This window comes from Cherax quadricarinatus, chromosome 4 (genome assembly GCF_038502225.1).
Source record: "Cherax quadricarinatus isolate ZL_2023a chromosome 4, ASM3850222v1, whole genome shotgun sequence".
In the NCBI taxonomy this organism is placed as follows: domain Eukaryota; kingdom Metazoa; phylum Arthropoda; class Malacostraca; order Decapoda; family Parastacidae; genus Cherax; species Cherax quadricarinatus.
The window spans coordinates 71,028,420-71,041,916 of NC_091295.1; the positions used below are offsets into that span (position 1 = coordinate 71,028,420).

General features: G+C 46.9%; 1 protein-coding gene across 3 annotated transcripts in view; it reads left to right on the top strand.

Moving 5' to 3' along the window:
- Positions 1 to 2,687: 2,687 nt before the first annotated feature.
- The window catches only part of LOC138854421 (nuclear pore complex protein DDB_G0274915-like), an 83,976-nt gene continuing 73,166 nt past the window's right edge, over positions 2,688 to 13,497 (top strand). The window contains exons 1-2 of one of the 3 annotated variants that reach the window (XM_070097616.1): positions 2,701 to 3,764; positions 3,804 to 3,998. In XM_070097616.1, the coding sequence (XP_069953717.1) occupies positions 2,750 to 3,764; positions 3,804 to 3,998 (1,210 nt within the window). In that variant the 5' untranslated portion in view covers positions 2,701 to 2,749. Of the gene's footprint in view, positions 3,999 to 13,497 lie in introns of all 3 variants that reach the window. The other 2 variants (XR_011393631.1, XM_070097609.1) reach the window with 2 other exon arrangements.

Below are 13,497 nucleotides of genomic sequence, written 5' to 3' on the forward strand. Positions count from 1 at the left end.
TGGTTTTTATTTTGTTATATTTTATGCTGCGTTACAGTGTGCTTTTCAGTAATATTATATTACATGTAACTAGTTTGCATTATTTTTCTTTGTTTTGCTGAGATGTAAAATATCACATCGTAGTTTTGTTTTGTTATATTGGATGTTTTTATTGTGACTTTTAGTATTATCCCGTTTCCTTCTTTGAATAGTAAATACCTATGTATGTTAAGATCTCGTGATAATCGCCAATATTAATGTTTTGAGTATCGTGGTGCTCTGTTAAGCACCTGAGATCTTAGAATTAGTCTTGCATACGTGTGTTGACAGGCAGAAACCTCACCTAGTATGTGCCTGATGTAGTCTCATGTAGTGTAATGTGTGTGCTTGTGTGTGTCATTGTGCGTGTTTGTTTGTTTTTATCTCTGTTTTATTGTACAATCTTCATAATTTCCAGTGTTTGATGTTTGGTAATATGTAACCTTGTTAGAGATGTTCTTTAACAAATAAAGCAATACCACTGTAATGTATAGTGTTGTGTGAGTGTATTATCACTGTAATATACGGTGTGTTGTGTGTGAGTGTAATAATACCAATGTAACATAACGGTGTGGTGTGTGTGAGTGTGTATTACCACTGTACTGTATGGTGTCGTTATTAGGTCTCGGGTTAAGTGCGATTCTAGTGCAGTAATCTTTTGTCGTGTATCTTTTTAATATATTTCTGTCATTTGTATCGCACTGTTTTAAATAAAATATAAAAAAAAAACTTGTTACTACCAGCTAGGTGAGAAATTTCTTCTTGAGCAGTTGCTCTAACAAGAGATTTAAGGAAGGGATTACTAGCAATGAGCTTCTTGGGAGGAACTTGTAGGTATGTGATATTAAATGAACACATCTTCCATGGAGGGGTGAAATGCTCTTGTTGCCTACAGTGATACAGTTCATGCAGGTTATAAAAACTTAATGCAATTGCACGTTTTCACAATCCATTTAGATCTGTGTGTATTTACCTCTAGACACTTGGTAAGATTCACTGTGACAGTGTCTGGTTCGTTTCTCAACATTCTAATACCGAGTACAGTGTTAATTTCAACAATCCTATCACTGATACTAGAAATACCAAGCTCCTTCCTCATGTTAAGAACTTTTGTAGATCTGGGACAGCCAAGAATAATCCTGAGAGCTTCATTTTGCATTAACTCCAAGGGTCGGAGAGAACTTTCTCTAGCTAATATCAACATGGGAGCAGCATAATCAATTAAGGACCTAACATAGGCTATGTACATCATTCTCACGATTCTCACATTTGCACCATAGTTGGGATTGTAGCCAGCAACAGCTTTGAGAGCATTTAGCCTAGCTTTACATTTCTTGTTTAGTTGTGGTATAGTGGATTTGTTAAAGGGTACATCTACACCAAGATATCTGTAAGTTTTAACGTAGCTAATGATTTCACCCTGCAAATAGATGGGTGGGGGATGTCGTTTGCTTGTTAATATCATTGTTTTAGAGGAAGATATTATGAGGCCTAGTCGATTACAAATTGCTTGAACTTCATTAAGAATGGTATTCATCTTCTTATGCCCTGTTGTATGGATCATGATATCATCAGCATAGCTTATAGCTATATGTTTAGGTGAGGCAGGTAGAGCATTTAGGAGAGCATTAATCAGAATATTAAATAGCATGGGACTAAGAACTCCTCCCTGCGGTGTACCTAAAGACATTTCTTTAGAATCACTTCTGAAGCCTTGGTAAAGGACAGAGGATACTCTATTTGACAGGTATCCTATTATCCAGCAGAGTAAGCTACCACCAATATTCATTTTGGCTAGTTCATGTAGTATAACGGTTCTGTTCGCAATATCAAATGCAGATTTTAGATCAAGAAAAGTGGTAAAACTAGTAGAGGTGTGTGCAGTGAGAAAGGTGGAAATACAGTTCTGCACACTTTTACCTTTCATGAACCCATAGAGGTACGGGGAAAGTTGATGTCTGATTCTGTAGTACAATCTGTTAAGCATCATTCTTTCAAAAGGAGTGAATCTGGAAAGTGACAAAATGAGAGGTAGGGCCAGGAGCTAGAACTAGACCCCTGCGACCACATATGTATGAGTACATAGGAGTACACACACCGCATCACGTTCACACCACATCCTGCCCACACCATACCACCATCATGCCTATACCATACCACACACCACACCCACACCATACCATCATCACGCCCAACCATACCACACAATACCATGCCCACACCATACCACACACCACGCTCACCATACCATGCAATACCACGCCCACATTACACCATCAACATCATACCACGCCACCATAATACCCACACCACCACCATAGAACCCACACTACCATAATACTCACACCATACCATCATGCCCACACACACAGTAACTATTACTATACAAACATATGCACTCATCACATAATCAACAGGCCAAATGTCCATCGACAACTAGTAACTACTACTACTACTACTACTACTACACTACACCACTGCCATACCCATCAAACAACCACCATGCCCACACCACACTACACTCACGCCCGCATCACACCATCAGGGCCCACAGTGCGCACACCTTCACGCCTACACCAAACCATCATGCCCATACTGTTCTCAGGGAAAAAAACAAATCCTCTTGATATTGGTGCTTACACTTGCCTTGTCCAAGCCAGCTCAGGGCAGCAGGGAAGTGAGCTGCAACCCAGGCCAGTACTTGGTAGTCTGACTCCGTGGCCTGCACACCATGGCTAGTGTTGCTCCGGCCTCGCATACCCCGACCTCGCATACCCCGACCTCGCATACCCCGACCTCCCATATCCCGGCCTCATATACCCCGGCCTCACTTACCCTGGCCTCGTATACCCCAACCTCGCATACCCAGGCTTCACATGTCCTACCCTTATATACCCCAGCCAAACATACAATGGCCTCGCATACCCTGGCCTTGAATACTCCAGCCTCACATACCCTCATCTCGAATATCCCAGCGTCACATACCCTGGTCTCACATACCACAGCCTCGCATGCGTTGGTCTCTTATACAACAACTTCATATATCCCGGCTTCGCATTCCAAAGCCGCACATTCTAGATTCCCGCATATCTCGGCTTCACTACGGTGTGGAGAGGTTAGCACCCAGCGACATAACTTCTCTGTGTCAACTACAGGATATAGAGACAGCGTTCAAGGGATCTACACAACAGTGGGCCCAGTAAACAGCTACACGCCCAGATGTAACTCCACATTCCTGGGGCGTGAGGCTCCAAGCTCACCTACGCCCTGTCGTGGCCAAGGTACTGGAAGATCACCTACTACACACTGTCGTGGCCATGGTACTGCAAGATCACCTACTACACCCTGTCGTGGCCATGGTACTGCAAGATCACCTACTACACCCTGTCGTGGCCATGGTACTGCAAGATCACCTACTACACCCTGTCGTGGCCAAGGTACTGGAAGATCACCTACTACACCCTGTCGTGGCCAAGGTACTGGAAGATCACCTACTACACCCTGTCGTGGCCAAGGTACTGCAAGATCACCTACTACACCCTGTCGTGGCCAAGGTACTGCAAGATCACCTACTACACCCTGTCGTGGCCATGGTACTGCAAGATCACCTACTACACCCTGTCGTGGACAAGGTACTGCAAGATCACCTACTACACCCTGTCGTGGCCAAGGCACTGCAAGATCACCTACTACACCCTGTCGTGGCCATGATACTGCAAGATCAACTACACCCTGTCGTGGCCAAGGTAATGCAAGATCACCTACTACACCCTGTCGTGGCCAAGGTAATGCAAGATCACCTACTACACCCTGTCGTGGCCAAGGTAATGCAAGATCACCTATTGTACCCTGGCGTGGTCACGGTACACTCTTGCTGTGTGAAGATTCACCCAGGGACTGCAAGATATCTTCACATCAATCACTTTTACTACTGCTGTTCCTCTTGCTGACAAGACTACTAATGACCACAGCAACACAAGGTGAGCTAAATATTTTTGTTATATTCACGGGAAGCACAAAACCAGTTGGAGTTAATATAAAGCCTGTGGGATGGAAAGTAATCGGGTTTGAGTCAAGAAAGATCAAGAGCCTTTTACCAGTATCAAGGACCTTCCTCGAAGAGTGTTGGTAGTAGTAATGTAGGTTGATCAGTAAAAGACATGTGCAGCAGTTGATTATCTTTATTGTTGAAACGTTTCGCCTACATAGTAGGCGTCTTCAGTCAAATACAGAGAATAAATTTGAGGCAGAAATAGCAGTGGCGAGGTAAGGACGATGTACTCAACACAGTCAACCTTGGAAAAACAGTTTTCTGGTGGACATTCCCTCAGCTCCAGGTAGCCTCTGTAGGTGAAACTTTAACAATAAAGATACCTAACTATTGCACATATGTCTTGCTTATTAACTTGTCAATATTATATACAATTTTCAGCATAGTGTACGCTGCTTATTTTAACAATATTATGACATTACGTTAAGTTTTATGCTAATTTATATATTTAGATTATTATTATATTCACAAAAAAGGCGAAACTCCTAGTGGTCATTCAGCCTTGCTATATACAGAAAATATAGAAAGGGAAGACATTTTCTTTTTGTAATTCTGGAATAATTATATATAAATCCGGTCAACATTTAGAAAAGCTGTTCGGGTAAGTCATCCACTTTTATGATAGAGTTTCGAAAACCATGCAAATATAACTGTTTAACTTTGGTTAGGCTAGGCTAATGTAGATTAGGTTGGGCTGACTTCTGTGAGGATGGGCTGGAATGAGTTGAGTTACGGTTGGGTTAGAACAAATGTAACATAACCTATCTTGACCTAACCTTACCGGCAAGAATGACTCTATACTAAAATTGAAAGTCACAAAAGCCTAGCTTCCCCACTTATAAAACACAACTTTAATTCTAAACAGTATATCTTCTGCAACCTCTACAACGTTATGTTTGCATAATTTTGTAATGTGCATCATATTTAATATTTAATTATTATAAGACTTAATTGGGGCCCCTCAGCCATTTTTTTAGTATATAACCCTGGTCCAAGGGATGAGATCCTTCATGTTGGTGGTCTCGTGATACAAGGAATTGTAGCTACATCCTCTCCTTCCTCGGACCAAACCTGATTGCTTCCCATTCCCCAGGCAATGTATTAATGTTACGTGTTTAGTGTTTTCTCAAATAACCAGGACATGAACTTTACCCTTTCAAATCCAGGACCGCTGTTGGGGGGGGGGGGGTCGTCCAACTTGGAACACTTGGATATGATTCTGACGTGCCAGAGTGGTGCCAAGACCACGTAGACTGCTGACGTGCCAGAGTGGTGCCAAGACCACGTAGACTGCTGACGTGCCAGAGTGGTGCCAAGACTACGTAGACTGCTGACGTGCCAGAGTGGTGCCAAGACTACGTAGACTGCTGACGTGCCAGAGTGGTGCCAAGACCACGTAGACTGCTGACGTGCCAGAGTGGTGCCAAGACTACGTAGACTGCTGACGTGCCAGAGTGGTGCCAAGACTACGTAGACTGCTGACGTGCCAGAGTGGTGCCAAGACTACGTACACTGCTGAAACCGGTTTTTTATTGTTACTAACATAGTGATGGGCTTTAACTGCAAGTCATAGAGCGCCTGGGGAATGGGAGGTAATCAGGTTTGGTTCGAGGAAGGGAAGGATATCATCAAGAACTTTTCAACATTAAAGCACCTCTCCTCGAAAGGTTGGACGCCCGTGTTATATGTAATTTTACAATGTAATAGTAACTGATAACAAGGAATTTTTTTCAGAAAGAACTATGGGAAGGTATTGTTGTGAGGTGAGACTAGTAATGGTGTGTGGAATGCACAAGTCAGTTCTTTGTAACCTATGCTGACCTCGTTTGAGCAATAAAGATAAATTATATCAAGTTTTCCTCTTATATTATTTATCCGGCACCAGATGATTACAGTAATCAATAAGCTTGCTACTTTGACTAATCCGGTGGTTTCAGTAATAACTATTATCTCTGTTATGAAAATCTGTCTTGTTTATTCTTGTTAATAATCAAAGAATGAGGTGTAGGAGTCAGTACTCAACAGATACTTTTGTGTCCGCTTTAAAACCTATCGGCTGCATTTATGATGTACATATTCCGTCTATACACCACCAGTCAAAACTACTATAATTTCTAAATCAGGGATTAAAATATCATTGTATATTCACGGAGAGATACACCTCTCAGTGTATATACCCTCTTATGCTCGCCTATTTGTTACTATCACAACAAAGTATTTCATGGCGCAGGAACTGTGTTGAATGACCGAAGGCTAGTTTTCTAATCCTGGAAGAGCCTGGCGCTTTCGAATATTTGATGATCCTCGAAGTGTGTTTTATGCCTCGGGAAAATGAATGTTTGGCGATCTTGGAAGTGCCTATGGTGGTCATGGAAGTGTATGTGGTGGTGGTCTTGAATGTGTTTGGTGCTCCGGAAGTGTATTTCGTGGTCCTGGAAGTGTTTGGTGGTCATGAAAATTCGTTTGATAGTCCTGGAAGAGAGTTTGGTGGCCCTGAAGCTAGTGTGTAGGCGGTGACGTCAGGGAGCGTGCAGAGGCTGGAAGATGCTTACTTGTGGGAGATTAATCTTGGTCAGGCGATGCTGGAGGGGCGGCGATGCATAAGGCCGGGCTGCCGTTCTCCTCGCAGGTGGTCACGCATCTCTACTCCATCCAAGCCAGCTGACTCACACCGTGTACCAGCTGACTCATACAGGGGCTAGCTAACTCATACGGTGGAAAGGTGGAGTTTACAGCAATCTCAGTGTTATATAGTGCTCTGTACGATAAAAAGTCATTCCACATACACAGAGGAATGAAATTAAAATTAATGAATTAAGAGGTAGTAAGTAAAAAACATATTTATGATGAAAAAATTACCAAGGACTGGATACAAGAAGCTTGGCTCTGCTTCAATTCCTACAAATAGATAGGAGTAAATGGGTAATTTACACGTGATTCCTGTGGAATGAGGAGGGTCAGACACACGTCCTGCCGAACCCCACACACCTTGCTGCTCGTCTGTAGGGCAGTTTGAAATCTTATTACATACGCCACACTTGGCGTAGAGTCACCCAGACAGAAGCCTACAGCAAAGTGCAGTCAATACAGGATTCAGTTGCCTCACATCAGAAACCAGCTGTATGAAGGGTTAACCTGACTCACCTCTGAGTCAGGTAGCTCACAGTTTCCAGCTGATTAGCTGGTTTATACAGGGGCTGGTTCGTAGAATGTATTATGTATTTGTTACATTCATAAAAATAGCGTTTAGCAATAAATTAGTAGAGTATAAAGATTTAAAAATAAAGATTTTTTAGAAGTAGCAAACGTAAGGATTTAGAATACTAGAACTGATAGATTACAAGAACATCAAATATAAGAGGCAAGTGTTTCTTGTCCTTGGATAAACTAGTTGAAGTGACGATATGGCGCCAAATACTGATGTTATGGCGCCAAACACACTTGTCATGGCGCCAAAAATACTGGTTTCTTTGTTGCACAGAGGTGCGTGTTGCGGCCCCACAAGTCCGTCATCGCTCATACCTGCGCCAGGTCCGGGCAAGTCATCTCCTCATCGCATGGCCCGGGCCAGTCATGCCCTCATGACCCGGCTAAGGCAGGCTCTCATTACTTGACTCGGGGAAGTCATGTCTTCATCATCAGGTCCATGCAAACCAGGCCCGGGCAGGTCATTCCCTCAATGCCTGGCCACGTAAGTCATGCTTTCCTCACCTGACTCTGGTTGGTTATACTCTTATGACCTGGCCCTGGTGAATCATGACCTCATCACCTGGCCCTGGTGAATCATGACCTCATCACCTGGCCCTGGTGAATCATGACCTCATCACCTGGCCCTGGTGAATCATGACCTCATCACCTGGCCCTGGTGAATCATGACCTCATCACCTGGCCCTGGTGAATCATGACCTCATCACCTGGCCCTGGTGAATCATGACCTCATCACCTGGCCCTAGTGAATCATGACCTCGTCACCTGGCCCTGGTGAATCATGACCTCATCACCTGGCCCTAGTGAATCATGACCTCATCACCTGGCCCTGGTGAATCATGACCTCATCACCTGGCCCTGGTGAATCATGACCTCATCACCTGGCCCTGGTGAATCATGACCTCATCACCTGGCCCTGGTGAATCATGACCTCATCACCAGGCCCTGGTGAATCATGACCTCATCACCTGGCCCTGGTGAATCATGACCTCATCACCTGGCCCTAGTGAATCATGACCTCGTCACCTGGCCCTGGTGAATCATGACCTCATCACCTGGCCCTAGTGAATCATGACCTCATCACCTGGCCCTGGTGAATCATGACCTCATCACCTGGCCCTGGTGAATCATGACCTCATCACCTGGCCCTGGTGAATCATAACCTCATCACCAGGCCCTGGTGAATCATGACCTCATCACCTGGCCCTGGTGAATCATGACCTCATCACCAGGCCCTGGTGAATCATGACCTCATCACCAGGCCCTGGTGAATCATGACCTCATCACCTGGCCCTGGTGAATCATGACCTCATCACCTGGCCCTGGTGAATCATGACCTCATCACCAGGCCCTGGTGAATCATGACCTCATCACCTGGCCCTGGTGAATCATGACCTCATCACCTGGCTCTGGTGAATCATGACCTCATCACCAGGCCCTGGTGAATCATGACCTCATCACCTGGCCCTGGTGAATCATGACCTCGTCACCTGGCCCTGGTGAATCATGACCTCATCACCTGGCCCTGGTGAATCGTGACCTCGTCACCTGGCCCTGGTGAATCATGACCTCATCACCAGGCCCTGGTGAATCATGACCTCGTCACCTGGCCCTGGTGAATCATGACCTCATCACCAGGCCCTGGTGAATCATGACCTCATCACCTGGCCCTGGTGAATCATGACCTCGTCACCTGGCCCTGGTGAATCATGACCTCATCACCAGGCCCTGGTGAATCATGACCTCATCACCTGGCCCTGGTGAATCATGACCTCATCACCTGGCCCTGGTGAATCATGACCTCATCACCTGGCCCTGGCGAATCATGACCTCATCACCTGGCCCTGGTGAATCATGACCTCGTCACCTGGCCCTGGTGAATCATGACCTCATCACCAGGCCCTGGTGAATCATGACCTCATCACCTGGCCCTGGTGAATCATGAACTCGTCACCTGGCCCTGGTGAATCATGACCTCATCACCTGGCCCTGGTGAATCATGACCTCGTCACCTGGCCCTGGTGAATCATGACCTCGTCACCTGGCTCTGGTGAATCATGATCTCATCACCTGGCCCTGGTGAATCGTGACCTCATCACCTGGCCCTGGTGAATCATGACCATCACCTGGCCCTGATGAATCATGGCCTCATCACCTGGCCCTGGTGAATCATGATCTCGTCACCTGGCCCTGGTGAATCATGACCCCATCACCTGGCCCTGGTGAATCATGACCTCATCACCTGGCCCTGGTGAATCATGACCTCATCACCTGGCCCTGGTGAATCGTGACCTCATCACCTGGCCCTGGTGAATCGTGACCTCATCACCTGGCTCTGGTGAATCGTGACCTCATCACCTGGCCCTGGTGAATCGTGACCTCATCACCTGGCTCTGGTGAATCGTGACCTCATCACCTGGCCCTGGTGAATCGTGACCTCAACCCCTGGCTCTGGTGAATCGTGACCTCATCACCTGGCCCTGGTGAATCGTGACCTCATCACCTGGCCCTGGTGAATCGTGACCTCATCACCTGGCTCTGGTGAATCGTGACCTCATCACCTGGCCCTGGTGAATCGTGACCTCATCACCTGGCCCTGGTGAATCGTGACCTCATCACCTGGCCCTGGTGAATCATGACCTCATCACCAGGCCCTGGTGAATCGTGACCTCATCACCTGGCCCTGGTGAATCGTGACCTCATCACCTGGCTCTGGTGAATCGTGACCTCATCACCTGGCCCTGGTGAATCGTGACCTCAACACCTGGCCCTGGTGAATCATGACCTCATCACCTGGTCCTGGTGAATCGTGACCTCATCACCTGGCCCTGGTGAATCGTGACCTCATCCTTAAGGATATGACAAAAAAGGTTATTATGGCCACCATAGATTACTGGTTTAATCAAGTTATATTATTTACAAAGGAGACTGGTGTGGGTGGCATCCTGGGGGAGAAGCTTGAAGAACCATAATGGAAATAAGAGTCCTGGATGACGCACTGTCTTTGATTATCCTGGCTAAGTAACTCTCCAGGTTAGTGGACTGGTGTGGGTGGCATCCTGGGGGAGAAGCTTGAAGAACCATAATGGAAATAAGAGTCCTGGATGACGCACTATCTTTGATTATCCTGGCTAAGTAACTCTCCAGGTTAGTGGACTGGTGTGGGTGGCATCCTGGGGGAGAAGCTTGAAGAACCATAATGGAAATAAGAGTCCTGGATGACGCACTGTCTTTGATTATCCTGGCTAAGTAACTCTCCAGGTTAGTGGACTGGTGTGGGTGGCATCCTGGGGGAGAAGCTTGAAGAACCATAATGGAAATAAGAGTCCTGGATGACGCACTATCTTTGATTATCCTGGCTAAGTAACTCTCCAGGTTAGTGGACTGGTGTGGGTGGCATCCTGGGGGAGAAGCTTGAAGAACCATAATGGAAATAAGAGTCCTGGATGACGCACTGTCTTTGATTATCCTGGCTAAGTAACTCTCCAGGTTAGTGGACTGGTGTGGGTGGCATCCTGGGGGAGAAGCTTGAAGAACCATAATGGAAATAAGAGTCCTGGATGACGCACTATCTTTGATTATCCTGGCTAAGTAACTCTCCAGGTTAGTGGACTGGTGTGGGTGGCATCCTGGGGGAGAAGCTTGAAGAACCATAATGGAAATAAGAGTCCTGGATGACGCACTGTCTTTGATTATCCTGGCTAAGTAACTCTCCAGGTTAGTGGACTGGTGTGGGTGGCATCCTGGGGGAGAAGCTTGAAGAACCATAATGGAAATAAGAGTCCTGGATGACGCACTATCTTTGATTATCCTGGCTAAGTAACTCTCCAGGTTAGTGGACTGGTGTGGGTGGCATCCTGGGGGAGAAGCTTGAAGAACCATAATGGAAATAAGAGTCCTGGATGACGCACTATCTTTGATTATCCTGGCTAAGTAACTCTCCAGGTTAAAAATCGGAACAAAATATTATCTTAACCCCATGGCCACTGTGAACGCTTGTGCAGGATAATAATGATAAATGCTACAAAGGTCACGATAAAGGCATTAATTGATTTACTGATCAACTTCTAACTCTCAATCCAAGGAAATTACCATCTGTGAGTTCTGGTCTTCCAGCTGCTGTGACCGACTGGTTGTTGCTGGAAAAATGTGCCCAGACAGTTTTTTAAGAACTTTTAACAAATAATATAAGATATATAGTTTTATCTTCGCAAATTATATAATTTTGTCATTTTAATTGATTAATGTTGTCATATATTAGTTAATTTATTTAGTTGATTCAAAATGTGGAAATAATAGATGAGTGAGTTTTATATATTCCGCGAACACTCTCTTTTCCTGTTTATTTGTGATGTTGAATGTTTCTTTTCTAACATTATATTCTAAAATTATATTTGATTATTCATAGAGTTTACTTCCCTTCCCGAGCCGACACGCGAAAAGATGTTGCGCTCTACGGTGCGCTCTACGGTGCGCTCTACGGTAGTCCGTGTCCTGGTGGCAAAAGCTTTGCCTTCACATGGTACGGGTCCGGGTTCGATCCTCGGCGAGGGTTGAAACATTGAGCGTGTTTCGTTACACCGGTTGTCTATGTTCACCGATCAATATAAAATGGGTACCTGGGTGTTAGTGGACTGGTGTGGGTCGCATCCTGGGTGTTAGTGGACTGGTGTGGGTCGCATCCTGGGTGTTAGTGGACTGGTGTGGGTCGCATACTGGGTGTTAGTGGACTGGTGTGGGTCACATCCTGGGTGTTAGTGGACTGGTGTGGGTCGCATCCTGGGTGTTAGTGGACTGGTGTGGGTCGCATCCTGGGTGTTAGTGGACTGGTGTGGGTCGCATACTGGGTGTTAGTGGACTGGTGTGGGTCGCATCCTGGGTGTTAGTGGACTGGTGTGGGTCGCATACTGGGTGTTAGTGGACTGGTGTGGGTCACATCCTGGGTGTTAGTGGACTGGTGTGGGTCGCATCCTGGGTGTTAGTGGACTGGTGTGGGTCGCATCCTGGGTGTTAGTGGACTGGTGTGGGTCGCATACTGGGTGTTAGTGGACTGGTGTGGGTCGCATACTGGGTGTTAGTGGACTGGTGTGGGTCGCATACTGGGTGTTAGTGGACTGGTGTGGGTCGCATACTGGGTGTTAGTGGACTGGTGTGGGTCGCATCCTGGGTGTTAGTGGACTGGTGTGGGTCACATCCTGGGTGTTAGTGGACTGGTGTGGGTCGCATCCTGGGTGTTAGTGGACTGGTGTGGGTCGCATACTGGGTGTTAGTGGACTGGTGTGGGTCACATCCTGGGTGTTAGTGGACTGGTGTGGGTCACATCCTGGGTGTTAGTGGACTGGTGTGGGTCGCATACTGGGTGTTAGTGGACTGGTGTGGGTCACATCCTGGGTGTTAGTGGACTGGTGTGGGTCGCATACTGGGTGTTAGTGGACTGGTGTGGGTCGCATCCTGGGTGTTAGTGGACTGGTGTGGGTCGCATACTGGGTGTTAGTGGACTGGTGTGGGTCACATCCTGGGTGTTAGTGGACTGGTGTGGGTCGCATACTGGGTGTTAGTGGACTGGTGTGGGTCGCATCCTGGGTGTTAGTGGACTGGTGTGGGTCGCATACTGGGTGTTAGTGGACTGGTGTGGGTCGCATCCTGGGTGTTAGTGGACTGGTGTGGGTCGCATACTGGGTGTTAGTGGACTGGTGTGGGTCGCATCCTGGGTGTTAGTGGACTGGTGTGGGTCGCATACTGGGTGTTAGTGGACTGGTGTGGGTCACATCCTGGGTGTTAGTGGACTGGTGTGGGTCGCATACTGGGTGTTAGTGGACTGGTGTGGGTCACATCCTGGGTGTTAGTGGACTGGTGTGGGTCACATCCTGGGTGTTAGTGGACTGGTGTGGGTCACATCCTGGGTGTTAGTGGACTGGTGTGGGTCACATCCTGGGTGTTAGTGGACTGGTGTGGGTCACATCCTGGGTGTTAGTGGACTGGTGTGGGTCGCATCCTGGGTGTTAGTGGACTGGTGTGGGTCGCATCCTGGGTGTTAGTGGACTGGTGTGGGTCGCATCCTGGGTGTTAGTGGACTGGTGTGGGTCGCATCCTGGGTGTTAGTGGACTGGTGTGGGTCGCATCCTGGGTGTTAGTGGACTGGTGTGGGTCGCATCCTGGGTGTTAGTGGACTGGTGTGGGTCGCATCCTGGGTGTTAGTGGACTGGTGTGGGTCGCATCCT